The 25,013-nt window shown below is 52.8% G+C and overlaps 3 protein-coding genes and 1 pseudogene across 23 annotated transcripts in view; all 4 read left to right on the top strand.

Annotated features, from left to right (window-relative positions):
- Positions 1-14,047, top strand: part of LOC311610140 (dipeptidase 2-like) — a 564,319-nt gene extending 550,272 nt beyond the window's left edge. Inside the window, exons 1-13 of one of the 20 annotated variants that reach the window (XM_084861084.1) lie at positions 5,280-5,487; positions 6,158-6,264; positions 8,024-8,068; positions 9,309-9,663; positions 9,877-10,003; positions 10,306-10,435; positions 10,522-10,663; positions 10,967-11,036; positions 11,156-11,332; positions 11,886-11,970; positions 12,567-12,642; positions 13,456-13,591; positions 13,675-14,047. In XM_084861084.1, coding sequence (XP_084717210.1) covers positions 9,353-9,663; positions 9,877-10,003; positions 10,306-10,435; positions 10,522-10,663; positions 10,967-11,036; positions 11,156-11,332; positions 11,886-11,970; positions 12,567-12,642; positions 13,456-13,591; positions 13,675-13,935 — 1,515 coding nt within the window. In that variant the 5' untranslated portion in view covers positions 5,280-5,487; positions 6,158-6,264; positions 8,024-8,068; positions 9,309-9,352 and the 3' untranslated portion in view covers positions 13,936-14,047. Of the gene's footprint in view, positions 1-5,261; positions 5,488-5,529; positions 5,942-6,157; positions 6,298-6,782; positions 8,069-9,203; positions 9,664-9,876; positions 10,004-10,305; positions 10,436-10,521; positions 10,664-10,966; positions 11,037-11,155; positions 11,333-11,885; positions 11,971-12,566; positions 12,643-13,455; positions 13,592-13,674 lie in introns of those variants that run through there. The other 19 variants (XM_084861082.1, XM_084861092.1, XM_084861088.1 and 16 more) reach the window with 19 other exon arrangements.
- Positions 4,018-4,317, top strand: DPEP2NB (DPEP2 neighbor; the record flags this gene model as incomplete). The annotated part of the gene is made up of 1 exon (XM_084906858.1): positions 4,018-4,317. The coding sequence occupies one exon, from the start codon at positions 4,018-4,020 to the stop codon at positions 4,315-4,317; it is 300 nt and encodes a 99-aa protein (XP_084762984.1).
- A 962-nt stretch (positions 14,048-15,009) lies between the features above and the next one.
- On the top strand, positions 15,010-15,645 carry LOC311633839 (ferritin light chain-like; the record flags this gene model as incomplete). Its single annotated transcript, XM_084906857.1, has 3 exons — positions 15,010-15,015; positions 15,213-15,450; positions 15,554-15,645. 3 exons carry the CDS (start codon positions 15,010-15,012, stop codon positions 15,643-15,645), a joined length of 336 nt encoding a protein of 111 aa, XP_084762983.1.
- A 1,164-nt stretch (positions 15,646-16,809) lies between these two features.
- LOC311610155 (dipeptidase 3-like) lies at positions 16,810-21,508 on the top strand (annotated as a pseudogene). Its single transcript has 10 exons — positions 16,810-17,055; positions 17,604-17,729; positions 18,198-18,327; positions 18,432-18,573; positions 18,812-18,876; positions 19,260-19,437; positions 19,759-19,858; positions 20,396-20,471; positions 20,958-21,081; positions 21,174-21,508. The product of its transcript is annotated as a dipeptidase 3-like (transcript).
- The last annotated feature ends 3,505 nt before the right edge of the window (positions 21,509-25,013 follow it).

The raw sequence follows: 25,013 nt of genomic DNA, 5'->3' as shown, positions 1-25,013 counted from the left end.
TGGCAAAATGAGCATATCATATAGCATCCTCTCACTTACCTCCTTGGTTCCAGGCTCTGCAACATTATATAAGCTTTGCCTGAAGTGTAATGAGTAGTTAAGCAAATAACACTCCACAAAACAACTTAAAAATGGGTTTGATTCCCAATCAAGAGCAGGTACCTCAGGTTGCAGGTTTGCTCCTCCCACCCCTGATCAGGGCATGTGTGGGAGGCAGCCACATTGAGGCAACCATACCAATGTTTACCCTCTTCCCTCCCCTCCCTTTCAGTCTCTTAAAAAAATATCAATGGGAAAAATATCAGGTGAGAATTAAAAAGAAAACACACACAAAACTGCCCAGTTCAGCTGGTGTGGCTCAGTGGTTGAGCATCGACCTATGAATCAGGAGGAGGTCACGGTTCAGTTCCCAGTTAAGGCACATGCCTGGGTTGTGGGCTCGATTCCCAGTGGGGTGCATGCAGGAGGCAGCCAGTCAATGATTCTCATTGATGTTTCTATTTCTCCCTCTCTGAAGTCAATAAAATCTTTAAAAAAAAAAAAAAAAAAAAAAGAAAGAAAGAAAAAAACAACTGCCGGGGAGCTTGTTCAGAGTGCAGATGTCTGAGCCCCACTCCAGATCTGCATGCTTTCTGAGAGTTGTCCCAAGAATTCACTTACAGGTATTTTCAAATTGTTTTGTGGAATCTATAGGTGAGTCTCAAGCCCTCTTAAGCTGATAAATCATTCATCTATGCTATTCTGCCTTCCCCAGCGTCCCAACCAGGTCCTGAGTAGATATTGGTACTCTACCAGATCAGAGGGATGCTCCCAGATAAGTAATCTCCCAAGCCTTGGGGAATCTGAGTGATCTCATGCTGCCCCACCTGCCAAGACAAACCTCCTCAGAACCATCTCCTCCACATTTTACCTCCTACCACTCCCCAAAGGTAATCATCTCTAATTAGTCCTGACTTTGTCCTAACATGCACCATGCTAACAAACTCCTGAAGAGTGAGCAACTTTTGAAATGGTAGCTAGGCAGTCTACCTTCGGGGCTCATTCTGTCTGCAACAGCCCAAGCAAGCAAATGTCCCATCTTTGCTTATTAACAGCAACAGAGATCCCCCTCCTCGGGAAGATTATCTCTCATTGCTAAGAAGTTCTTGACTACACTATCAAAAGGTGCCCCAGATATGATCTCTACGGGCCTGATCATGCTAAGGGCAGGGTTTTCTATTTCCTCTTCTGAGTAACACCAAATTATCTTCTTTCTTTCTTTCTTTTTTTTTTTTTTTAAGATTTTTAAGTTGATTTTAAGAAAGGGAGAGGGAGAGAGTGAAAAATATCAAGGGCTAAAGAACCTACAATTGAGGTACGTGCCCTTGAAAGGAAATTGAACCTGCGACCCTTTCATCCATAAGCCGACACTAACCCCTAAGCAAAACTGTCCATGGCCAGGTTGTTTTGATCCCCAGTTGGAGTGCATGCAGGAGGCAACCTAACAATGTTTCTCTCTCACATTGATATTTCTCTCACACCCTTCCTCTCTCTCTCTCCAATTAATAAAAACATAAACTGTTTTAAAAGTAAAATAATAAATAAAACGGGCCCAGCATTCCCACTCTGTGAAGTCATTTGGGACCCTCACTTTGCCTTGGAGTACCTTTCACATCGCTCCCAGTGTCACTCTGAAATGTGATGAGCTTATCCTTACACTCTTATCAACTATAAATCTAGAGCCCCAACCTGACGCCCTGCCATTGAGCAGAACACCTCTCCTCTACGTGTAACTATAGGTGGGCCCTTTAACCTGTTGGTTTTTGAGTCCTCAGCTCTAACAACATGATGGTTTTATGAACTGACATTTGAGGCAGGACAAGGTCATGAAGAACTTGTCTGCTTTTACTCTTCCCAACTGAAATGTCTCTCCTCTCCCCGGGTCCACCTCTCACTTGTCCTTCAGGCCCACCACCAGGGGGCCTTCCTTGATTGCCCCGGGCACACAATCTCTGCCTTTCCAATGGTTGGATACTTATTGATAGGGTCAATGCCTTAAACCTGGCTGTCTTAGGTTAATCTTGCTTTTCGTGCTAATCTTAGAATGGAGTTTCTCTTGCCTTCCTGTGGTCCCTAGGGCTGTGCCAGTCCAGGAATATAGTCCACATGGAGTGGCTACTTGGCTGAGACATGGATGGGGAGGACCAGGTGTGAGGGCACAAGCAGGGGACACTGGGTAGTGATGTCTCACAGTGTTCCTGGCAGGGTAACTACAGAAACGAGGTGTTCCAGGAAACTTTTCCTCAGTTCTCTACCAGATACCAGTCTGTTCGGTTGCCTGAGAAAGATGATGTACCAGCTCTTATACCTTCCATGTAACTTATCCTGTCCTCCAGGAGTGCAGCACAGCAGGTAGGCCTGGGCTGGGCATCTGTACGGGAGTTGGTGTACACACAACCTCACCTGCCCGCCACATGATCATTTGTGCTTGTCCATCACACCTGAGAACCGCCCTAGCTGTACGCAACACCGGTGGCCTGGGGCCCCCTCAGGGACCCTGAGAGCTCCCACTCTGGGCTGAGGACAAGTGCAATGTCATTCCTGGGCAAGTATTCAGAAAGGTTCCCCTCTTTATCAATGTAACCTTCCCCTCTGGCCTACAAGATACTGCCAGGGAGACCCTTTGCTTCTTTACTGGCCAGTCTCTTAGCAAAAGTCAAGTTGCCGCCAAAACCAATTTGGCTCGGTAGATAGGGCGTATGCCTGTGGACTGAAGGGTCCCAGGTTCGATTCTGGTCAAGGGCATGTACCTTGGTTGTGGGCACATCCCCAGTAGGGGGTGTGCAAGAGGCAGCTGATTGATGATTCTCTCTCATCGATGTTTCTAACTCTCTGTCCTTCTCTCTTCCTCTCTGTAAAAAAATCAATAAAATACATTTTTTTTAAGTCAAGTTGCCAACATGGGAGAGGTTCTGAAACGATTTATATTAGACTAGTAGCCCTGCGCACGAATCCATGCTCCAATAGCTCGCTGCTGCCCTCCGGTAGCTCTTCGCCTGCTGACCCGCCCTCCGGTAGCTCCCTCTGTCCTCTCCACCCCCTCGTAGCTTGCTGCCCTGCCCACTCCTATAGCTCTCCATCAACCCTCTTGTAGCTTGCTGCCCCACCCTCCTGTTGATAGTGATCCAGTCGTTACTCCGTCAGTCTTATGCCTCACTGCTTAAGGTAGGGGTATCGAACTCAATCAGAGAAGGGGCCAAAATCTAAAATCCAGCCTAAATCGCAGGCCGAATGGTTTACTGAACAGTCATAAACTGACAATGTCATAAACTGACAGCGGAGTGCAGTGATGACAGCGCGGTGCGGGCCACATTGCAAGGCCTGGCGGGCTGGATTTGGCCCGTGGGCCTTGTGTTTGACACATGTGGCTTAAGGGATAATTAGTATATTCCTCTCTTACTACATAGGACTATATAGGATAGTTTTCCCAAACTTGGAAGGCATTTCCTTAAAGCAGGGGTGAGGAACCTTTTTTTTCTGCCTGGGGCCATTTGGATGTTTATAACATCCTTCACTTAATAATACAAAATTGTCAGCTTACATATGAGCCTGTTATATCTGGTCAAGCATTTCATTAACTCACCCCTAATGCCTTGGCAGGGCCAGACCAAATGATTTCCCAGACCTTACCAATATACAGCCTGAGGGCCAGATGTTCCCACCCCTGGCTTCAGAGGAGACAGTCTATAAGAAATCTTCTCTGTTGCAAGAGAGATGGAAGGGGATCCTGATTGCAGTTATTTTCAGGGTCTGTTTTCTCTGGAAATAGGGACGATTTTCTGTTCTGCTGCTGTTCTAGGCCCCACAGAATTGCTTTTGCAGCAATATCCGCTCTGTAGGGGACTCAGGATGGTTTAAGGCTGTGTTTGGGATGCCAAGCAGATTAGAAGCTTCAGCAAGAACCTGGGAGAGACCTGAAAGAGGGGGTGTCCTGGCAGCACACGTGACTGATCAGCTCTGGTTTTCTTTCCAGCAGCAATGGCTCCCACCTTCCCTCCTACACCAGGTCACTACCATGTCCTCTACCAAAGGGGTGGCGAAACCCGAGTGGGCTGGCATGGGGAGACCTACTGCCTGGTCGGTGGCTGCCGGTCCTTTGGGGATGCCCCTTTGGCCACCCCAGCAAAGGCGGAGGCAGAGAAGCCAGGCCCCAGAGGAGCACGTAAGAGGCATCGACCTCTGGAAGAGTCTGATGAAGACCTCAGTTGCTCCAGCCCCAAAACTTGGCGATTGGAGCTCGGTGGCAAGAGGTGGTGCCCTCCTGGCCAAGTCAGATAGGGATTCCTTGGACTTCTCGACTTCGAGCTTCTGCCTCTCTCACCAGGAGGGGCCTTGAGTTCCTTACATCCATCCATTTGTCCAGATATCCTCTGCTGATCATCCATCCCCTGTGCTGGCCCTTCGCTGGGTGTGCAGTAAGGGGGCTGGGCAAGTCTTCAGTTGCCGATCACACGTACTGGCATAAGTGCTCAGAAAGGTGAGCTGTGAGGGCACCAGGTGCCGGTAGAATGGAATTAGGGGGAACAAAGCTTGAATCCCTGGGGAGCAGCCTTCATGGGTCAAGCGCCTGTAATTCAGGTCCCTCTAGCCTTCTCCCAGTTGGTAGCACTGCCTCAAGGACAAGGGACAGCATGCAAACTAACCTCAGAACAGGAGCCACTGGAACATCTGGTCCCCAGAAGCAGCCCAGTCAGACTACCACTTGCAACTTTGCTCGGGGGACCTTGTGTGCTGGTCCTCTGTGCTGCCTGAAATCAGGCAGAGCCTGGCTGCCAGAGAACCCCAATCATCCCTCATCCTCTCCAAAAAGCAGCTGTACAGCCTAACTGGTTTGGCTCAGCGGTGGATAGAGTGTCGAACTGCGGACTGAAAGGTCCCAGGTTTGATTCCGGTCAAGGGCATGTACCTTGGTTGAGGGCGCATCCCCGGGTGTGTGTGTGTGTGTGTGTGTGTGTGTGTGTGTGTGTGTGCAGGAGGCAGCTGATTGATGTTTCTCTCTCATCGATGTTTCTAACTCTCTATACTTCTCCCTTCCTCTCTGTAAAAAATCAAAAAAAAAAAATATATATATATATATATATATATATATATATATATATATATATATATATATATATATTTTTTTTTTTTTAAAGCAGCCATAAAGGTGAAAAGGGAAGTGTGTGTATGAGGGGAGGGAGGGTTCAGTATCTGCTTAAAACTGTCGTCTTACTTCCCCACTCTGACTTGGGCGGAGCTATAGAGCCTGACCCCAGGGCCCCGCCACAGCTGACTTGGCGGAGCTGCAGGGACCCTCAGGGGCCGCCACAGGAGGAGGTGTGTATGTAGGTCAGAGCCTCCCCAGAAGTGCAGTTCAGGCTTTGGATCCGATTCCCCTGGACTTAGCAGAGCTCGCCTCCCTCGGAGTGCTGGCTGATCCATTCTCCGGTTCATTCTGCCACAACACAGGTACTTGATGGGGAAGCTGGCAAGGGTTCTAAAGAGAAAGGTGGGGATTAGGGAGAAGGCCGAGTGGACGTGAGATGCCTCCATGGTTATGCACTTCAAGCAAGAGCAACAACGATCACAGCCTTTTGAGGAAGGAAAAGGTACAAACTGTTCAGAGAGGGTAGCGATTGGAGGATGTAAGTCTGTGGCTTCCAGGCTCTTTCTGGCTGAAGAGACTGTTGTTTCTCGGAAACTTAACTGTGTTAGTCACCATGGGAGCACAACCAGAGCGATGCCAGAAAGAAACGGGGACAGCCTGAGTCTCTGGGTCAAGGAGCCCTGTACTTGGAAGACCAGCTGCTCACTCACATACTCCTTTCTGGTGGCAAGATTTTCTGTTCTAGCCCTGCCTCACCAAACCCACCGAGGCCCCGTGGCACCTGGCAGCCTGGCTGGTGTGGCCGCAATTTAGAGGGTGAGTGGGTTTTGCTATTTGCTGAGACTAGAGAGGTCAGTGGGAAAAGACTGCCCAGGTCTTGAGAGTCAAGTAAAGGAATTTGGTATATCCTACGAGCAATGAGAAACCACAGAAGGACTTTAGGCAGGAGGACATTAGATTTTTTTTTCCTTTTTTTTTTTTTTTTTCTTTTTTTAATCCTCATCCAAGGATATTTTTTTCATTGATTTTTAGAGAGAGTGGAAGAAAGAGAAACATCAATGTGAGAGATGCGCATGGATTGGATGCCTCCTGAAGGAGCCCCAACTGGGGCCAGGTCCGGGGAGGAGCCTGCAACCAAGGTACATGCCCTTGACCTGTAGCCTTCGGTGAGGGTAAGGGAAGGACAGAAAAGCCTGTTGGCTTGCATGTGCTTGCCACTTGGGTATGAGTGCTCACATGCCCTTGACTGTAGGAGGGTCTAGGTGTATCTGTGCATAGCTGGGTGTATGGTACCTCAAGGCCACGGCCAGCAGAGCCAGCTTATCTAAGGACTGAAGAATGTTACTTAAATTTGCTGCCTAGCTAAGCCAGTGTTTTTCAACCTTTTTTGGGCAAAGGCACACTTGTTTCATGAAAAAAATCACGAGGCACACCACCATTAGAAAATGTTAAAAAATTTAACTCTGTGCCTATATTGACTATATATAAAGTAATTCTCTTGAATAGGAATCAAATAAACACAAAGAAAGTATTTTATAATTACTTTATTATGAAATATTAAGTAAACAAAATAGTGAAAAATTATAAAATTCTTGTCTTGTCTGCATCTACGGCACACCAGGCAACATCTAGTGTGCCGCGGAATAGCGGTTGAAAAACGCTGAGCTAAGCTACAGCGATGGTGCCTTCCTCCTCTGGCTCAACACAGCCTATCTCTGTGAGACTGGAGTTTCTCCCATTCCTGGGATGTTAGACATTTGGTCCCTGAAGAAAAACTCAAAATCCTGAAAAGCTAAATGCTCCCTTCTCATTCCTCTACCAGCAGCAGTTATTCATTTGTCTGGACCTCCTGTCCTTCGTTTTCCCATTTTTAAAAAATATTTTTTAATTGATTTTTTTTTTTACAGAGAAGAAGAGAGATAGTTAGAAACATCGATGAGAGAGAATCATTGATCAGCTGCCTCTTGCACACCCCCTACTGGAGATGTGCCCGAAACCAAGGTACATGCCCTTGACCGGAATCGAGCCCGGGACCTTTCAGTCCGCAGGCCAACGCTCTATCCACTGAGCCAAACTGGTTTCGGCCCCATATTTTTTTATAGCCCTGTTTCCTGGTGGGGCTATCGAGAGTGGAACAGACATGCTGTTACCTACCAAACTCATGTTTGTGGCCTGGAAAACAGCATGTCCAAGAGTTCCCCCCCACACAGCTGCAAGAGTATGACGTGTGCGGTGTGGGGTTGCTGACCAGCCTTGGGGAGTAGAGGGAAAGAAGGGAGCCGGGTTTGAGTTTCGGTGCACAAGTCACCTAGGGAAGTCTCATTCAGAAGCAGGGCTGCCTAGAGACCCCCTCAAGCTAGACCCACCCGCAGTTCAGCACCTTTGGGTGGCCCTTCCTCCTGGCCAACAGGCACTGGGCAACATCAAGTGCATAATTCCTCAAAGATAGCCAAGCTAGGAGCCCTTCCCCTCGTGGCTAGCCCAGGACCTCTAGTCCCCGTGGAAGCGTTTTGCTCACTTTATTTGGAGAAGGTTTCTAGGGTCTCCAGGCCTCAGACCGGTCCCTGCTCCGGTCACTCCCATCACCTGGGACAGGTTACAAAGATGGAGCAACTCCAGGGAGTGCCCAGGTTCAGAATACAAACTTGAGAGGTTGTGGAAGGAAAGAGTTTGGGCAAGGACCCAGAATCCTCTCAACTTCTGTGATAAGGCATATCCCCTGCGTACTCGTGTGCGCTAGGGTGTGAGTACGTGGGTGGGGGTTCTTGGAGGAGACAGCTAGGATGAGGGCCTGAGGCTGGAATGGGGTGGGGCCTGCCCAGCGAGAGTATGGGAACTTAGCCCGGAGCAGCCACCACGTGAGGCGGTTGTAGCCACAAAAAACAAGCTTTTCCTTAGGACCCATCCTTCTGAGCTCAAGAGGCCGGGGGCTTCCACACTGAGGTAGGGGGGCTCCTGGCCAGCAGGCCACCAGCAGGTCTGGGAGGAACGGTGCTGGGACTGGGACTCTGCTGCCCTGGAAATGACTCATTTCCTTCCCTTCAAGTAGCGTACACTCTGTGCTTCTGCTGCTGAGTAAACGCTCCCTGACCCTCTCCAGGTGGTTGCCCAGTTCCCGCCCAAAGTCCCTCCATTCGCGGTGGGGAGGTGTAGCATATCTGAGGGGAGAGCGCTTTCCTGGGGCTGACTGGGGAAGAGGGGAGACAGGGATCTCCTGACAGTTCCCAGTTCCTGGCGGGACTCCCTGGGGGTAGACACTGGGAGGGAAGGGAAAGAGAAGGGCAGGGGCAGGGGCCCCTACCTGGATCCAGTGTCCATAAAGTTAACCCCTCATGTCCAGAGACTATCTCCTCCCTCACACAGGAAAACCGGGTCGCAGAACACTTGTGACCATAAAGTGGGCCTAGGGGCGTCCAGAACAGACGGCAGGCAGGCAGGTGGGATATGATATGGTTGGGAGAGGGCACAGGGCCGAGGGCCACTCTCTGGCAGAAGCACTCCAGGCTCGCTCTCCCTCTCTCTCTCTCTCTCTCTCTCTCTCTCCTTAAAAAAATATATTTTATTGATTTTTTACAGAGAGAAAGGGAGAGGGATAGAGAGCTTAGAGCAAGCGCCCCCCCCCCCTCTCTCTCTCTCTCTCTCTCTCTCTCTCTTTTAGCAGGTTAGGTATTTTATTTTATTTTTAATATATTTTATTGATTTTTGTACAGAGCGGAAGGGAGAGAGATAGAGAGTTAGGAACATCAATGAGAGAGTCATTGATCAGCTGCCTCTTGCACACCCCCTACTGGGGATATGCCCGCAACCAAGGTACATGCCCTTGACTGGAATCGAACCCGGGGCCCTTCAGTCCCCAAGCCGAGGCTCTATCCATTGAGCCAAACCGGTCCCGGCAAGCCCTCTCTCCTGAGAGCCAGTTTCGGGAAGGAAACCTAGAGGGGGGGGGGGGGGCGCCCGCAGAGCACTGGGAGGGCGCGCGGGGGCGGAACGTTGGGGGGTGGGGGGCTGGAGAGGGGAGGCAGTGCCGCCCCCTGGCGGCGGCGCGCCGGCAGCGCAGCTCTCTGCCCACTGGTCGCAGGTCCGGTGACTCCCCCCCACCCCTCTCGCGAGGCCGCGCTGCTGAGCCGCTGGAGCCGACGGTTGGGACCCCATCGTCGCCCTCGGCCCTTCTCCTGCCTCTCAGGTTCTCGAGACCAGACCCTGCCCGCCTGCCGGGACCTGCGCAGCATGCGGCCCGCGGGCCTCGAGTGTCCCCACCTGCTCCGCCGGCGGCCCCTGCGGCCTCTGCTGCGGCTGCTGCTCCTGCTGCTGCTGCTGCCGCAGCCGGTGACCCGCGCCCAGGCCGGGCCGGGCGCCCCCAGTGCCCCCGGCACCTCCCCCGCGCCCAGCACCCTCAGTGCCAAGACTGGGCCGGGATCCCCCAGCCACCCGACTGGGCCCAGCACCCCTAGTAACGCCACCTCGCCCGGAACCCCCAGCACCCTGCACCTGCGGAAGCAAGCTCAGGCCCTGATGCGGGAGTTCCCACTCGTGGATGGGTGCGTAGGTGCGGTGGGCGCTGAGCTCACTCACCCCTGGGCTGGGGAGGCGGTCCCCTCCCGTGGATGCCCTTTTCCTCCTCTTATCACCCCCTCCCTGTCGGGAATGCCCGCGCCCAGGCCTCAGAGGGTCCCTGTGTGTGGTCTGTGTAACTGTCCTGCCTCATCTCCCATGTGCCCCTGACCTGACCCCCTGCCTTGACCTCCTCCCAGCCACAATGACATGCCTCTGGTCCTGAGGCAGTTTTACCGCAACCGGCTACAGGACGTGAACCTGCACAACTTCACGCAGGGCCAGACCAACCTGGACAGGCTTAGAGACGGCCTCGTGGGCGCGCAGGTACCACGGGGACTCACAAGGCACCATTGGCTACTGGGGAAGGTGTGGGGGGAGAGGGGTATGGGCCCTAGAGACCACAGTAAGTTAGTCACATGGCGGCTCATCGACCAGAGTGACCCAAAAAGGGCCGTAACATCAATGCCCGGGGAGCCAGCGTGGTGGCCATCCAGGCAGCAGGGAACAAGCGGCTTATGGCATGTGGTCTCTGGGTCCGCTGGGGGCTGTGGGGGCTGTGCAGGCTGCGGGAGGAGGAGCTCCAGAGCAGGCCCTGCCCAAGCCAATCCCTGCCCCCCCCCCCCCAGTTCTGGTCGGCCTACGTCCCATGCCAGACCCAGGGACAGGATGCTGTGCGCCTCACCCTGGAGCAGATTGACCTCATCCACCGCATGTGTGCCTCCTATTCTGAGCTGGAGCTTGTGACCACGGTTCAAGGTAGGCGGACTGGTGGGGGTGGCATTAGGGACTCGATGGAGCTACCCCGGCCCCTGAAAGTGACCGCCTCGCCTGCCTGCCCCCAGATCTGAACAGCACCCGCAAGCTGGCCTGCCTCATTGGCGTGGAGGGCGGCCACTCGCTGGACAGCAGCCTCTCCGTCCTGCGTACCTTCTATCTGCTGGGTGTGCGCTACCTGACCCTCACCCACACCTGCAACACGCCCTGGTGAGCACAGGGCAGGTGGTAATGGGGCCACGGAGGCAGGGATCTGCCCCAGATACCACGGAGACCCAGGCCACACTCCATCCCTGGAATCTGGCTCTGACCCTGCAGTGGGGAGGGGATCTGGGCTCACAGAGCAACTCTGGACCCCCAGCAGGGTCTTCCTACCACCAGGCCCAGCCCAGCTTGGGTTCCTGCTCTTGCTCTATGGGGGTGCTGGGATAGAGGGTTCAGGAGCCCCAAGTATGGCTCTGAGCTCTTATGGCCCAAGTATGGCGGCCTGACTGCCTCCTGACCATCCTGCAGGGCGGAGAGCTCAGCTAAGGGCATCCACCCCTTCTACAACAATGTCAGCGGGCTGACCAGTTTTGGTGAGGTGAGAACCCTGGTTCCATACCCTGTCCCACCCGCATCCGCACACCCCACCTGCTCCCTACAAATAAATGCACACACCTGATGCACCCCTGACGCCTTCGGCCCCGCCTTTCCCTGCAGAAGGTGGTGGCGGAAATGAACCGTCTGGGCATGATGGTAGACCTGTCCCACGTCTCCGATGCCGTGGCACGGCGGGCCCTGGAGGTGTCACGGGCACCCGTGATCTTCTCTCACTCGGCTGCCCGGGGGGTATGCGAGAACGAGCGGAACGTTCCTGATGACATCCTGCAGCTTCTGGTGAGAAGACGCCGCCCTGGCCCTTTTAGGAACCCTTGAACCTGAGCCCCAGTGTCCTCAACTTTACCAGACCCAAGGCTGAGCATCTGCCCTGGACTCTAACCCAACATAAGGTTCTAGGCTAGGGGTGTCGAACTCAATCAGAGAAGGGGCCAAAATCTAAAATCCAGCCTAAATCGCGGGCCGAATGGTTTACTGAACAGTCATAAACTGACAATGTCATAAACTGACAGCGGAGTGCAGTGATGACAGCGCGGTGCAGGCCACATTGCAAGGCCTGGCGGGCTGGATTTGGCCTGCGGGCCTTGTGTTTGACACATGTGCTCTAGGTGGTAAATACTCCTCTAAATATGCAAACCCAGGGCCAAGACCCCACCCAAACCAGGACTGACACTCCATTCATACAAATCAGAGAGATGAGGTTTCCTCTTACCTCAAGGTCATGGTGGGAAACCTTCCTCACAGGCGCCCAGCCGGCGAACAGGCAGGTGGCTGTGCTGGGGGAGGGAAGGAGAGAGGGGCGAGTTGAGTGTCAATCTTTCCACTCGTTCAGAAGAAGAATGGTGGCGTGGTGATGGTGTCCTTGTCCATGGGCGTGTTGCAGTGCAACCTGCTGGCCAACGTGTCCACTGTGGCAGGTGAGCCCCACCTGAGCTGTCCGAGCAGCTCTGATCTGGACCTAAAGCTTTCCCGGGGAACCTCAGAACCAATACATTTGACCCATCCATTGACAGTAGGCACAGACCCCCCAAAACCAAAACATGCACAGGACACAGCCCCTTGGCGCCATCACACCCAGAGCCACAGGGTGGGTAGTGCAGCATTGTGGGGTGTAAGGGAGGCAGTCACACACAAGGCCTGGGTGTCTCTGTAGGGCCTCCCAGAATGCCCTGCCCCTTAGGTCTCTGTGGTGTCAGACCCTCTCCCATCTTTCACATCCACGGAAAGGAGCACCCGTAGGTTCTCAAGGAGCCTTGAGGCAGGATGAATCCTGATGTGAAATGGCCCAAACTGGGAGTGCTGGGATGTACTAGAAATCTGAAGTCCAGTCCAGAGACAGCCGGGATCCCATCAGGTCAAAGCTCACGGCTCTCAAGTTGGCACACTGGGTGCCGAGCCATGAATTAATAGGCCTGCATGGCCTATAGGCTGCAAAAAGAGAAATCAGCAGAGTCCAGTCCCCTCCCCTCTCCCCTGCCCTGGAAACCCCACATTGCTGACTCTCCATCCCCAGATCACTTCGACCACATCAGGGCAGTCATTGGATCCCAGTTCATTGGCATTGGCGGCGACTATGATGGGACCAGCAGGTGAGTGCTTCCCCTGTGCTTGTCAGGAGCCAGCTGTGGGGCCGTCACAGTCTCCGTATCCACCTCAGCGTGGTCCTCGTGGCCTTTGGGCCTTGACCACAGGTCTGCTGGCCCACTCGGCATCTCCCCTCCTCGGCTCTGTTTCCTGGACTTCCTTGTCTGATTGTGGCCCATTGGCCCCACTCTAAGTCATCATATTTGGCTAAGCCACCAGACAGCTCATCTGCCTAGCATGGGCACCCACTCCCAGTGCCAGCAGCCCCACTGCCTCTGAGCAGACTTTTAGCAAAGTCTGGTACAGGTTGACCATATTTTCTGCTTTCAGCTGGGTCTGTGCATGCAGGGGTTCAACCCAGTTATTTAAAAAAAATAAATATTTATTTCAGAGAGGAAGGGAGAGGGAGAGAGAAACATCAATGATGAGAGACAATCAGTTGATCAGCTGCCTCCTGCATGCCCCCTAATGGGGATAGAGCCCGCAACCTGAACATGGAATCAAATCATGACCTCCTGGTTCATAGGTCGGTGCTCAACCACTGAACCACACCACCCAGGCTCAATCCAGTTCTTAAAAAGCTTTTCTTCTCTTTATCCATAGAGGAAAATTTGCATTCAGTGAAAGGCATAGATCTTAATACAATTCCAATGAGTTTTGACGAATATTCAAGGAGGTTTTGATTCTGAAAGATGAAGCATAGGGGTGAATCATTTGCTCTCTCATATGGAGCCTGAACACTTAGGGCTGTGGTTTTGAGTCAGGACCAGGGAAACAGATATGGCCCCCCCCCAACTGGTTGCCTGGCGGCCGTGCAGTTTCCCTCAGGGTCTGGAGGACGTGTCCAGGTACCCAGTACTGATAGAGGAGCTGCTGAGTCGTGGCTGGAATGCGGAAGAGCTCCAGGGAGTCCTTCGAGGAAACATGCTGAGGGTCTTCAGACAGGTGGAGCAGGTGGGTGTGCTGGGCGGGGCGGGAGAGGCCGAGCAGGCTGGGGGAGCTGCGGGAGCTGCCTCACCACCTACTGCTGCCTCCAGGTTCGGGAGGAGAGCAGGGGGCAGAGGCCCTTAGAGGACGAGTTCCCCGATGAGCAGCTGGGCGGCTCCTGCCGCTCTGTCCTCCCGCGGCTGCATCCGGGTCATCACGTGGCCCCAGACCAGAAACTAATGGAGACTCCTACGCAGCATTGGGGACCGAAGCTGTATTCTAAGAAGTCGTTCTCCAAATCCTCCCCGCTCACAGCCCCGAGCCTCACCGTTATTGCTTCCCTCCCAGTTGTCACGCTGTGGCTTTGGTGACCCAGTGCACCCTGTCAGATGTCACTTTGGCAGCTGTGGACACCCCACAACGTTGCCCCTTTGTGCAGGCACAAATATTTCCTGAAAATAAATATTTTAGAATGGAACCAGGTATGAGTGTCCTTCTCTGTGGTGGGTCCCCAATACCGGGTAGCTCACCTCAATCCCCATCCTGACCCACTGTCCACCGTCTGACGGTCTTTCAGAGAATTCTAGTTCACATTCCCAAGTAGGGAACCTGCCTGGATCACAAATGACCTCTGTGCCTATTTGGACTGAGCCCAGAATGTCAGGCCACATAGTGGGCAGTGGGCTCCAAAGGCTGGACTGCCCTGGATATGGGCCTCCCCCTCCCTGACTCACAGAGACTTTCTCTCGGAGAGGCACAGGCTACCTCAAGACAATGGCCCCATCTTACCCCCAGGCCACTAACAGCAATAGCAAGTGCACTAATAACAGCCAAAACCAAGAGTTGGTACATTAAGAGTTAGTAATCATAGCTAATAATAAACATGACAACAGGTAATGGCTAATAAAAATAACAATACTAATAGTCAATGCATATCCCATGATGGGGCAATTTCACCCAAGGTATATGTCCAAGAGGAATGCATGCCTACATTCCCCTATAGGCATATAAAAAAAATAACTATAGCAGTACTATTAATAATCCCAAACTGTGCATTTCAAAGTCAAACTTCAAGAAGCCAAAGACAAAAGATTATCTTAAACGCAGCCATGTTTTTAAAATCTTATTAACTTGAGGAACAACAATACTGACAACTGAATTTTCAATAGAAATAATGGGGCAGCGCCCCTGGCTGCCCCCCCCAGATCCGTCTCTTGCTTCAACAGTGCTTGGACAGAATGTACTCAGGGACACCCCTTTTTCCAAGGACACCTGTTTTCCACTCACCGCCTTTAGAACCACCTCAGCCACCCTCAGGTTCCAAGAGCAGCAAATACCGTGTGTGTGCGCGTGTGTGTATATGCGTGTGTGTGTGTGTGTGTGTGTGTGTGTGTGTGTGTGTGTTAGAGAGAGGAAGTGGGGGAGAAAAAGACAGATTGACAAACATGGACGTGAAAGAGATATCATTGGTTTCCTTCCATACAACTGGGTTCTGATCCACAACCTGGGTCTGTGCCCTGATCAAGAATTCACCTTTCAGTATACAAGATGCTCCAACCAATTGAGCCATAATAGCCAGGGCAGCAAGCACCATTTTTGGATCATAATTCCTTATTGCTAAACAACCGTGAGCCCCCTAATTCCTCAGAATTATACCACTGAGGTGGAGGCTGCCCTCCACTGCCTGATCAAGCTGCATCTGCAGGCCGCCTACGCCTCCCTCTCCCTGGGCTTCTGTTTTGACCACTACCGTGTGGCTCCGGAGGGCGTGGGCCAGTTCCTCAAGTTGGCAGAGGAGAAGTGCAAGGGCACCCAGAGTCTCTTAAAGGTGCAAAACCAGCATGGTGGCCAGATACATTTCCAGGACGTGCTGAAGCCTTCCCAGGGTACGGGGGGTAAAACTCAGGATGTCACGGAAGCCGCCCTGGTCATGGAAAGGAACCTGAACCAGGCCCTTTGACTCTGCAAGCCCTGGTTCTACCCTCACAGAACCTCCTCTCTCTGACTTCCTGGAGAACCACTTCTTGGATGAGGAAGTGAAACTCATCAAGAAGATGGGCAGCCACCTGGCTAATCTCTGAAGGCCGTCCAGTCCCCAGGCTGGGCTGAGTGAGTATCTCTCCAAGAAGCTCACCCTCAAGCAGACCAGGAGCCTTCGGCGCCCAGAGGCCTTTGAGCGGCCTCTCGGCATTCCTCTGGTGTCTAGCTTTGGCTGACCTTCCTAAAACCACGAAAATCCTCCCTTGAGGATATATGGTGTTTTGTTTTGTTTTTTTATTGATTTTTAGAGAGAGGAAGGGAGGGAGAGAAAAACATTGATCGGTTTTCTCTGGATAACCAAGGATAGAACCCACAACCTAGGAATGTGCTCTAACTAGGAATCGAACCTGCAACCTTTTTGTGTTCAGGACAATGTTCCAACCAACCAAGCCAACTGGCCAGGGCCTGCAAAGCATCTTTTTAACCACCGTGGAGTCCTCTCCCATGCACTGAACCAAATGGAAACAATAATTATTTTTGGGGGGGTTGGGGGGAATAAGGGACATCTATACATAGTGAAATATCTTTAACCTGCTGAATGAAAGTAACTACTACTGTTGAATTCTGTGAAGTGAAATATTCTTCAAAAATGAAGGGAAATAAATATACATTTTAGACCAACAAATGTGGAGAAATTGGAAATGCACAAGTCACTTAATGAGAATAAATGTCATGTTCATTACATATATACAGGAAATTATTTTGCTGTCAGTTAAAACTGACAAATCTAATCACTATTCTATAGATTTCATGGAATAGTTGATCTTGTGAGGGTGAGGCACATCCACGCAACTAAAACCCTTCATGGACCACCTGCGACTTGTCTGACGAGGGGTGAGACTAGAAACATTCCTGGGTCCCTCCCAGCTTCCCTCCAGCCCACCCCCTTAGTCTGTGTCCCTACCAGAAGCAGAGGCAGAGGGACCCCGGCTGGAGGGAGCCCACGATGCGTTGCATCGCCAGAGGGCGCTCGCGGCAGAAGACTGCCGGGCTCTTTGGGGCGCTTTCCCTGTTGGGAGCAGGAGGGCCGTGGTGCCCCCTAGCGGCCACGCAGTGCTACGGCGTTCCGATCCCTGGACGTCTCCCCAGCGTCTTGCAAGATCCTCCTGTTCTCGAAGCCACGCCGCTGAGCCATTAAATCGACGGTGCGGTGGCCGCCTGCCTCTCTCAGGCTTTCAAACCCAGCCCCCGCCCGCCGGTGCAGCATGCGGCCCGCGGCCCTCGGGTTCCCCCGCGTGCCCGGCTGGCGGCCTCTGCTGTGCCCGCTGCTCTGCTGAAGCCAGTAACCCGCGCTTGGACCATTGCGGGCGGCAACCCGACAGCGCTGGGAACACCCAACGCCACGACCATGCCCGACGTTCCCAGTGCCCCCACCACGTCCAGCGCCCTCAGGGCCCCAAGACTGCGGAGCGAGCGGAGGCCTTGATGCGGGGCTTCCCACTGGTAGATGGGTGTGTGGATGCCGCGTGGGGGCGGTGGGGGCTGAACTCACCCCTAGGCAGTAGAGGGGATCCCCCCAGTGCAGGGATAGTGAGGAGGCTCCCTCACGCCTCCCCTGGATACACTCTCTCCATCATCATTCATGGGCCCTTTCTCCCCATTATCCCATTTTTTTAAAATATATATATTTTATTGGTGTTTTTTTTTTACAGAGAGGAAGAGAGAGAGGGATAGAGAGTTAGAAACATCGATGAGAGAATCATCCATCAGTTGCCTCTTGCACACCCCCTACTGGGGATGTGCCCACAACCAATGTACATGCCCTTGACCAGAATCGAACTTGGGACCTTTCAGTCCGCAGGCCGATGCTCTATCCACTGAGCCAAACCAGTTTCAGCCCCATTATCCCATTTCTGGTGGAACCCCCACCCCGGAGCCTCCAGAGATCTCCCTACTGGTATTGTTTGTGTGAGGCGGGAAGGTGGAGTGGGACAGGGCAGGTCCAGGCATGTTGACCTGAGGCCATGTCCGTGTTCTAACCTTTTCTTGACACCCCCAGCCACAACCACCTGCCCCTGCTCCTGAGACGGCTTTTCCAGAACAGGCTATGAGACGTTAACCTGCGCAACTCAGCCGTGGCCAGACCAGCCTGGACAAACTAACAGATGGCCTTGTGGGTGCCCAGGTACTGCAGGGACACACAGGGGGCCACAGCGTGGCTGCTGGGGAGTGTGGAGGCCACAGGAACCTGGGTAGGCAGTCCTCTGGTGACTGGGTACCATAGGACACAGATGTGTCAACGTGTGGCGGCTGCTGGGGAGCGTAGGGATGTTGGAGGCCAAGACAGGTTAGCCACATAGATCCCTAGGTTCGGTGGAAACGCACAGAAATGATCAGAACATCCCTGGTGATGGTGGGAGGTGCCGAGACCACAAAGGACATGGTGAGCTGGCCTTGGGGCAGGCACACAGCACATGGACCCTAGCAGGCAATGATGGTGTGTCCTGAGTCCATAGTTTGGCTGCTGGCAGCAAACTCAATGGTTATCAAGCTGCCATGGGGTCGGCCTCACTCAGGCCACGGACCCTCATGAGTATCTTGGGGGGCTGAGAAGGAGTGGCGGGCCAAGGCCTGATCACATTCCTACCCTTAGTTCTGGTCAGCCTATGTCCCTTGCCAGACCCAGGGACAGGATGCCCTCCACCTCGCGCTGGAGCAGATTGACCTCATTCGTCCCATGTGTGCTTCCTACACTGAACTGGAGCTTATGACCTCAGTCCAAGGTGGGCTGTGGAGTGCGGCGGGGGCAGGGGGAGGACCAGTAGGAGCCTTCCTCTGGTGCTTCTGGCCCTGGTTCCGGACCACTTGGTTTTCCATCCTCTTCTAGGTCTGAACAGCACTCAGAAGCTGGCCTGCCTCATTGGAGTGGAGGGCGGTCACTCACTGGACAGCAGCCTCGCTGTTCTGCGGAGCTTCTACCTGCTGGGGGTGCGCTACCTGACACTCACCTTCACCTGCAACACGCCCTGGTGAGTGTAGTGGGATGACGGCCAGGACGGTGGGGAAGCTGCCAGAGAGGTGAGGACAGAGGGGTCCAGGGAGGGAGGCTGGACTGCCGGCAGGTCCCTCACGCTCCCAGATAGCAGCTGGCCTGCGTCCTTCCCCTGTTCAGGAGGGGGGATGGATGGACAGAGGGATTGCAGAGTCCCCAGGCTCTGGTGGCCAAGGTGTGGCCCACTAGATTGCCCTCCACTGGCTCTTCTGCAGGGCAGAGAGTTCCATCAAGTTTGAACACCACTTCTTCACCAACGTCAGTGGGTTGTCAAGGTGAGGTGAGGACTCCTGCTCCCTACCCGAACCCACCTATTCCCTATAGATATGTGCATATGTGCACCTGTGACACACATACACCCCCAAATAAAATACGTGTCCTGCCCTAGCCGGTTTGGCTTAGTGGATAGAGCAAAGATCTGCAGACCAAAGGGTCCCGAGTTAAATTCCAGTCAAGGGCATGCACTTCAGTTGCAGGCTCCTCCCCAGCCTGGGCCCTGGTCAGGGCTTGTGCAGGAGGCAACCAATCGATGTGTTTTTTCTCACATCGATGTTTCTCTCTGTCTTTCCCTCTCTCTTCCACTTCCCTAAAAATCAATGGAGAAATATCCTCGGTGAGGATAAACAAACAAACAAACAAACAAACAAAAATGTGTCCCTGCAGAAGGTGGTAGGGGAGATGAATCGCCTGGGCATGATGGTGGACTTATCCGATGGGTCAGACGCCTTGGTGCAACAAGTGCTGAAGGTACCAAGGGCTCCTGTGATCTTCTCCCAACTCAGCCGCCAGGGCTGTGTGCAACAATTTGCTGAATGTTCCAGATGACATCCTCCAACTTCTTGTGAGTGGCCACCCCTGCCCTCAGACCCAGAGCTAAGCATGCTTCATACAAAGAGTCTTGACCCTGAGCAAAGCTACCAGCCCAGGCCTCACTTTTGGACTCAAGACTGGTTAACCCTCCCGATCTCTGAAACTCAAGTCCAAATCAGTTCCACCCAGGGGCCCACAAACCCAGAGAAGTGTCTTCCAATCTCTGAAGCCAGGACTGAGTACTGTCCTAATAGGAGGGCCCTCCGGGGCACGGGGGGGGGGGGGGGGAGGAGGTCATCAGGACAGAAGGACGAAGGGCAAGCCGAGTATCCATTTGTTCGCCCCTGTAGAGGAAGAATGGTGGCATTGGAAGAATGGCGGCATTGTGATGGTGACGCTGTCCATGGGGATTTTGCAGTGCAACCTGTTTGCCAGTGTGTCCACTGTGGCAGGTGAACCCCACCTCAACTCCTTGTGCAATTCAAGCTTGGGTCTGTGGCCACCGGGGTCCTCAGGACAGCTCCAGTGAGCTAGCACACCTGGTGGGCATTGGGCGGACCTTGGGGAATACATACAGCTCTTCACGGCCACCAGATCTGGGCCCACAGTCAGTGCTGACGGGTTTGGACAAACATCTGCCTCTGCTTCTGAGTCTCACTCTTACTCCCACGTCTCTGGACAGGACAGGCAGGCAGACCCCAACCAGGCTCTCAAGGAGCCCAGAGGCAGGGTGGCTTTTGGGCAGGAAAAGATCCAAAGAGGCGGCTCTGACGTTCACTCTAAGTCAAGTGTCCAGCTTGTGGCCACTCCAGAACACACAGCTGGCTAGGAGCTCTGTGGAATCAGCTGCCATGGCCTGGAGCTTGGCAGGGGGATTGGCCAGGGATGAGCATCACCAGACCAGGGCTGCCCACCACTAACCTCCCCAGGGCTGATCCCAGGGTCTCACTCCAGCCCAGTGCTGCCCACCACCAACCTCCACCCTCTAGATTACTTGGACCACATCAAAGCAGTCATTGGATCCGAGTTCATCGGGATTGGTGGAAATTATGATGGGTCTGGCCGGTGAGTATTTCCCTGTTTTGTTTTGTGTGTTTTTTTTTTCTTGGGCTGGGATAGAGGAGGGGATTACAGTTCCGCATCCTGTGGTCCTCCCATCTTTCAAACCTCAACCACAGGCTGTTGTCTCCCAGACCATGTGATATTTGCCCCCTCTCAGGGCCTGTGTCCTGGGCTTTCTGTGGTCCACTGGACCCACCGCCACTCGAGGTCATTACCTCCCACAGGCAGAGCTCATTTATCTGCACAAGCTCCGGTCCCAACCCAGCAGGTCTAGCTTGGGTCTGTGGCCACTGTTGTGGGCTGATCGTCTGTGCAGTGGGTAGATGCTGCAGAAGCCCAGTCTTCAAGGAGCTTCCAAAGTTGCATTCAGTAGTCTGAAGAGCAATGGCCTTCGGTTTCCCGTGTGACTGGGGCTGTTGGGACAATTGTCCGTAGACAAGGATCAGGGCCACGGTCCCACAGCTGGCTGGCTGGCTGGTGTTCACACAGGTTCCCTCAGGAGCTAGAGGATGTATTCACATACCCGATTCTCATAGAAGAGTTGCTGAGGTGCGGCTGGAGTGAGAAGGAGCTTCAGGGTGTCCTTCGTGGAAATCTGCTGCGGGTGGAGCAGGTATTGTGCTGGGCTGAGCAGAAGGATGGCTCAGTGGTTTGCAGGTGCGGGGTGCCCTGGGGGAGCCTCTGACTGACGACTCCCTCCCGCAGGTGAGAGATGAAAACGGTGGCCAGGACCCTGCAGAGGATGAGTTTCCAGACAGGCAGGTGGGCAGGTCCTGCCACTCTCAAGACTCTGCTTCCACATCGACACCTGGCCACACACCTGGATGTGAGCAGGCAGCCAAGCAATCATATCCTCGAGTCCCCCAAAAGCCTCCTGCACTTTGTCCTGGGCTTCCTGGCTACTGCCACCTTCTCAGCCCTCATCCTGTGGCTCTGATGACCGGTTAGCTCCCCAGAGGTCACCTTAGGGGTCTGACAAAGTCCCCCTCCTAGTCATCCAGGTACAGGCATATGCTAAGAATAAACATTTTAGGCATGGAGCCAGGTATGAGTGTCCTTCCTCTTTCGCATGGAGGGGTGAGGGATGCGATCCAGACTTCATTCCTTTTTATGGATGAAGGATAGTCCCTGGTATACACACACACACACACACACACACACACACACACACAGTTCCTGGTACATAGAGGTCACAGTTTGTTACCCATTCACCTGCTGATGGAAACTTGGGTTGCCTCCACCTTTTGGCTATACAATGACATTGGCATACAGGTATCTGCTTGAGTCCCTGCCTTCGATTCCTTTGGGCATATGCCTAGGATGAAATTGCTGAGTCAGAGGGCAATTCTAGAGTTAGCTCTTTGCAAAACCACCACACTGTTTTCAATAGCAGCTGTTACCATTTTACTGTACATCCCCACTCAGCAATGTACAAGCATTTCTCCACATCCTCCCCAGCACTTACCTTGCATTTTTGTGTGTGTGTGTGTGTGTGTGATAATAGCTAACCTAAAGGGTGGGAACTGATATCTCACGGCCAATCTCACATTGTGGTTTTGGTTTGCATTTACCTAATGACTAAATGATGTTGAGCATCTTTTGCTGTGGACAGTATATCCATAAGCTCCAGGTCTGTGTTCTTTCTCAGCTCCCTGAAGCCATTTGGGACTGGCTCGGGAGGTCATCCTGTTCTCCCCAGAAAGCCTCATTTTATGAGTAATAAAGTTTCCATATCCTTGTGGAGCACATGTAGCCTTATCAGTCTTTTTCTTTTTTTTCAATATATTTTATTGATCCTTAACAGAGAGAAAGAGAGAGGGATAGAGAGAAACATCAATGAGAGAGAAACATCAATCAGCTGCCTCCTGCACACCCCCCACCGGGGATGTGCCTGCAACCAAGGTACATGCCCTTGACCAGAACCGAACCTGGGACTTTTCAGTCTGCACGCCGATGCTCTATCCACTGAGCCAAACCGGTTTCTGCAGCCTTATCAGTCTTGACATCTGACCCAAATTTGGGGGAAGATGGGCCTATCTGCTTCTACAAGGTGACCTCAAAGCTTTGTCAGGACCGTTATTTCATCTCTAGCTAATTGAGCCTGACTACTAAGGCAATGCTCTTCTGAGGAGTCTAGCTAATGGCCCATATATTGAAAGGTCTTTCACTCTCACTGGCAGGAACACAAACGTGTGAGCTCCAGGAATTATTCAGCCGACATCCTTCCAGTGGTTCTTTCTCTGGCCTTATATAAAATTATTTGTATGTGTGTACAGATCAATCCTCTGAATGACTTCATGGGGAGACCCTCTGTAGATCTGCAGGCCTCTCTCTTTGTGTAGCTTCCTCCTCCATGGTATTTTCTCCTGCAGATTCTAGCTGCTTTGGCCTTCCCAAAAGCAAGGCTTATTTTTCTTTCTTTCTTTTTTTAAATATATATTTTTATTGATCTTAGAGAAGAAGGGAGAGAGAGAGAGGTACCATAGAACCATCAATGATGAGAGAGAATCATTGATTGGCTGCCTCCTGCATGCCCCTCACTGGGGATCGAGCCAGCAACCTGGGCATGTGTGATTGACTGGAATTGAACCCAGGACCTTTCAGTTTGAGGCTGACGCTGTATCCACTGAGCAAACTGGTTAGGGCATCTGCTTATACTTTTTTATATAAGAGTATATCCTTGTTTCATATTGCTAATATTCTCCCTTATGTTTTATAATATGTTTATTAGGCTAATCTTGAACTGTTGATCAGTGTATTCTAAGAATTTTCCTGATAAGTGTTTTCTCTTGAAATGTCTGTGCCTTCTTTTTGCTTGTGAAGTTATTTTTTGCCTGTGAGTACCCTGATGGTGCAGACTACTTGGTCAGTCAAGGAATGGTATGGGGGAGGTTGTATCCTAGCCACAGAACTCCCCAGAGCGAAGGTTGTCTGTTGGGCTTTGGTGGCCTATCTCTCCCACACAGCATCTGACCCCACCCCTGAGGAGAGAGGCCGTGTGTGTGATGGCAGGGTGGGAGCGTGTGAACACTGCTGAGAGCATGTGTCTGGCCAAACTACAAACCCCAGACACTCTTCTCTCTTTGAAGGCTTGGACTACACCCTGGCACGCACCCTGGGGCCCAGGACTGAGTATACCAACGTGAACAGACAGAAATCCACAGCCTAGTGGGCGCGAAAAACATTCATCAAAGATCCTCCCCACAAGGCGTTTCTCCCTGCAGTGGGGACTATGACGGGAAAGTGTCCCAGGGGAACACAATTCAGGGAGGATGAGGAGGGTGTCAGGGTCTGTGCCTGAGAAGTCCTCTGGGGAGGAGGTGGTGCTCCAGGCTGAGCACTCCGCCACGTGGAGGAGCTTGGTCAGTGAGGGTGGGACCGAGGGTTGAAAGGCATTCTGTCAGAGTGAACAGCAAGTGATTTGCAGAAACTGCCCGAGTTTGAGGAAGTGAAAGACAGAAGGGTTGAGGCTGGGCAGGAGGACGGGGAGAGGTGCAGCTGTCGAGGCTGGGGAGCCAGATGAAGCAGGGACCTGTGGGCCGAGCAGAGCTTGGGCTTTCTCTTCAGAAGAGGTGGCTCTAGCCCTGGCCGACGTGGCACAGCGAGATTGGCTGATTGTTGACCCATGCACCTCAAGGTCACTGGTTTGAGTCCCGGTTGGGGTACATACTCAGGTTGCAGGCTCTGTCCCCGTGGGAGGCATGTGGAGGGAGGCTGCTTGAGAGATGTTTCTCTCTCCCTTTCCCTTCCTTTCTCTCTAAAATCAATTAAAACTTAAAAAAAAGAGGTGGCTTACCATGAGTGGGCGAGAGAGCAAGAAGTCCATTCGGAAGGCTGCTACTATGGCCAACGGAAGGCAGCATGAGGGGACAGGACGTCAAGTGGACAAACCCTGGCCGGGAAGACTGTGGGGGAGGAGCCAGGACGGTGGTCACCCAGGGACTCTGATTCCTGATTCTGTTTCGGAGCTGGAGGCCGGGGAGAGGAGGCAGTCAGAGGGCACGGTCAGAGGTTGCTTGGGAACCTAATTCTGATGTTCTCAAGCCCTGTGAGCCAGAAAGGGGAGAGAAATGGAGACAGACAAGGAAGATGGGCTCTGGGGTTTTCTGACAGAACAGCTTGAAAGGACACCTAGAAAGATAACGATGTTAAAGGAAAACCAACTTGTGTACGTTCTGTGCAGCAGTATTGTGGAAGGTGGAGGAAAAGTTAAGAGCAAGCAAGTAAATGATTTGGGTTAAAGGAACCCCCCAGGAAGTGAGACAGTAAAATTAAGATGAAAGAATTTGACTCATGAATAGAATGTAGCCTTCTAAAGGGGTAAAGGGGTGGCTGGGGGGGTATGTGCCCTCCCCATGGATGCCGCAGCAGCCTCCGGGAAAGGGGCCAGAATCCCTGCTGCCTCCCTCTGGGGAGGCCTTCCCCCCTAAAGGGATGACCTTCGCAGGGACTGGGCTTCCAGGGACTCAGAGGACAGAGTGGAAGGAAATGGACAGGGGATACGGAGGCAAGGTGGGAGTCCCTGGCCAGGACTGGGAGGACCTC

This window comes from Pipistrellus hanaki, assembly GCF_964339955.1.
Source record: "Pipistrellus hanaki genome assembly, chromosome: 15".
In the NCBI taxonomy this organism is placed as follows: domain Eukaryota; kingdom Metazoa; phylum Chordata; class Mammalia; order Chiroptera; family Vespertilionidae; genus Pipistrellus; species Pipistrellus hanaki.
The sequence above is the reverse complement of the archived record's forward strand: the minus strand, read 5'-3'. Positions and strand labels throughout refer to the sequence as shown.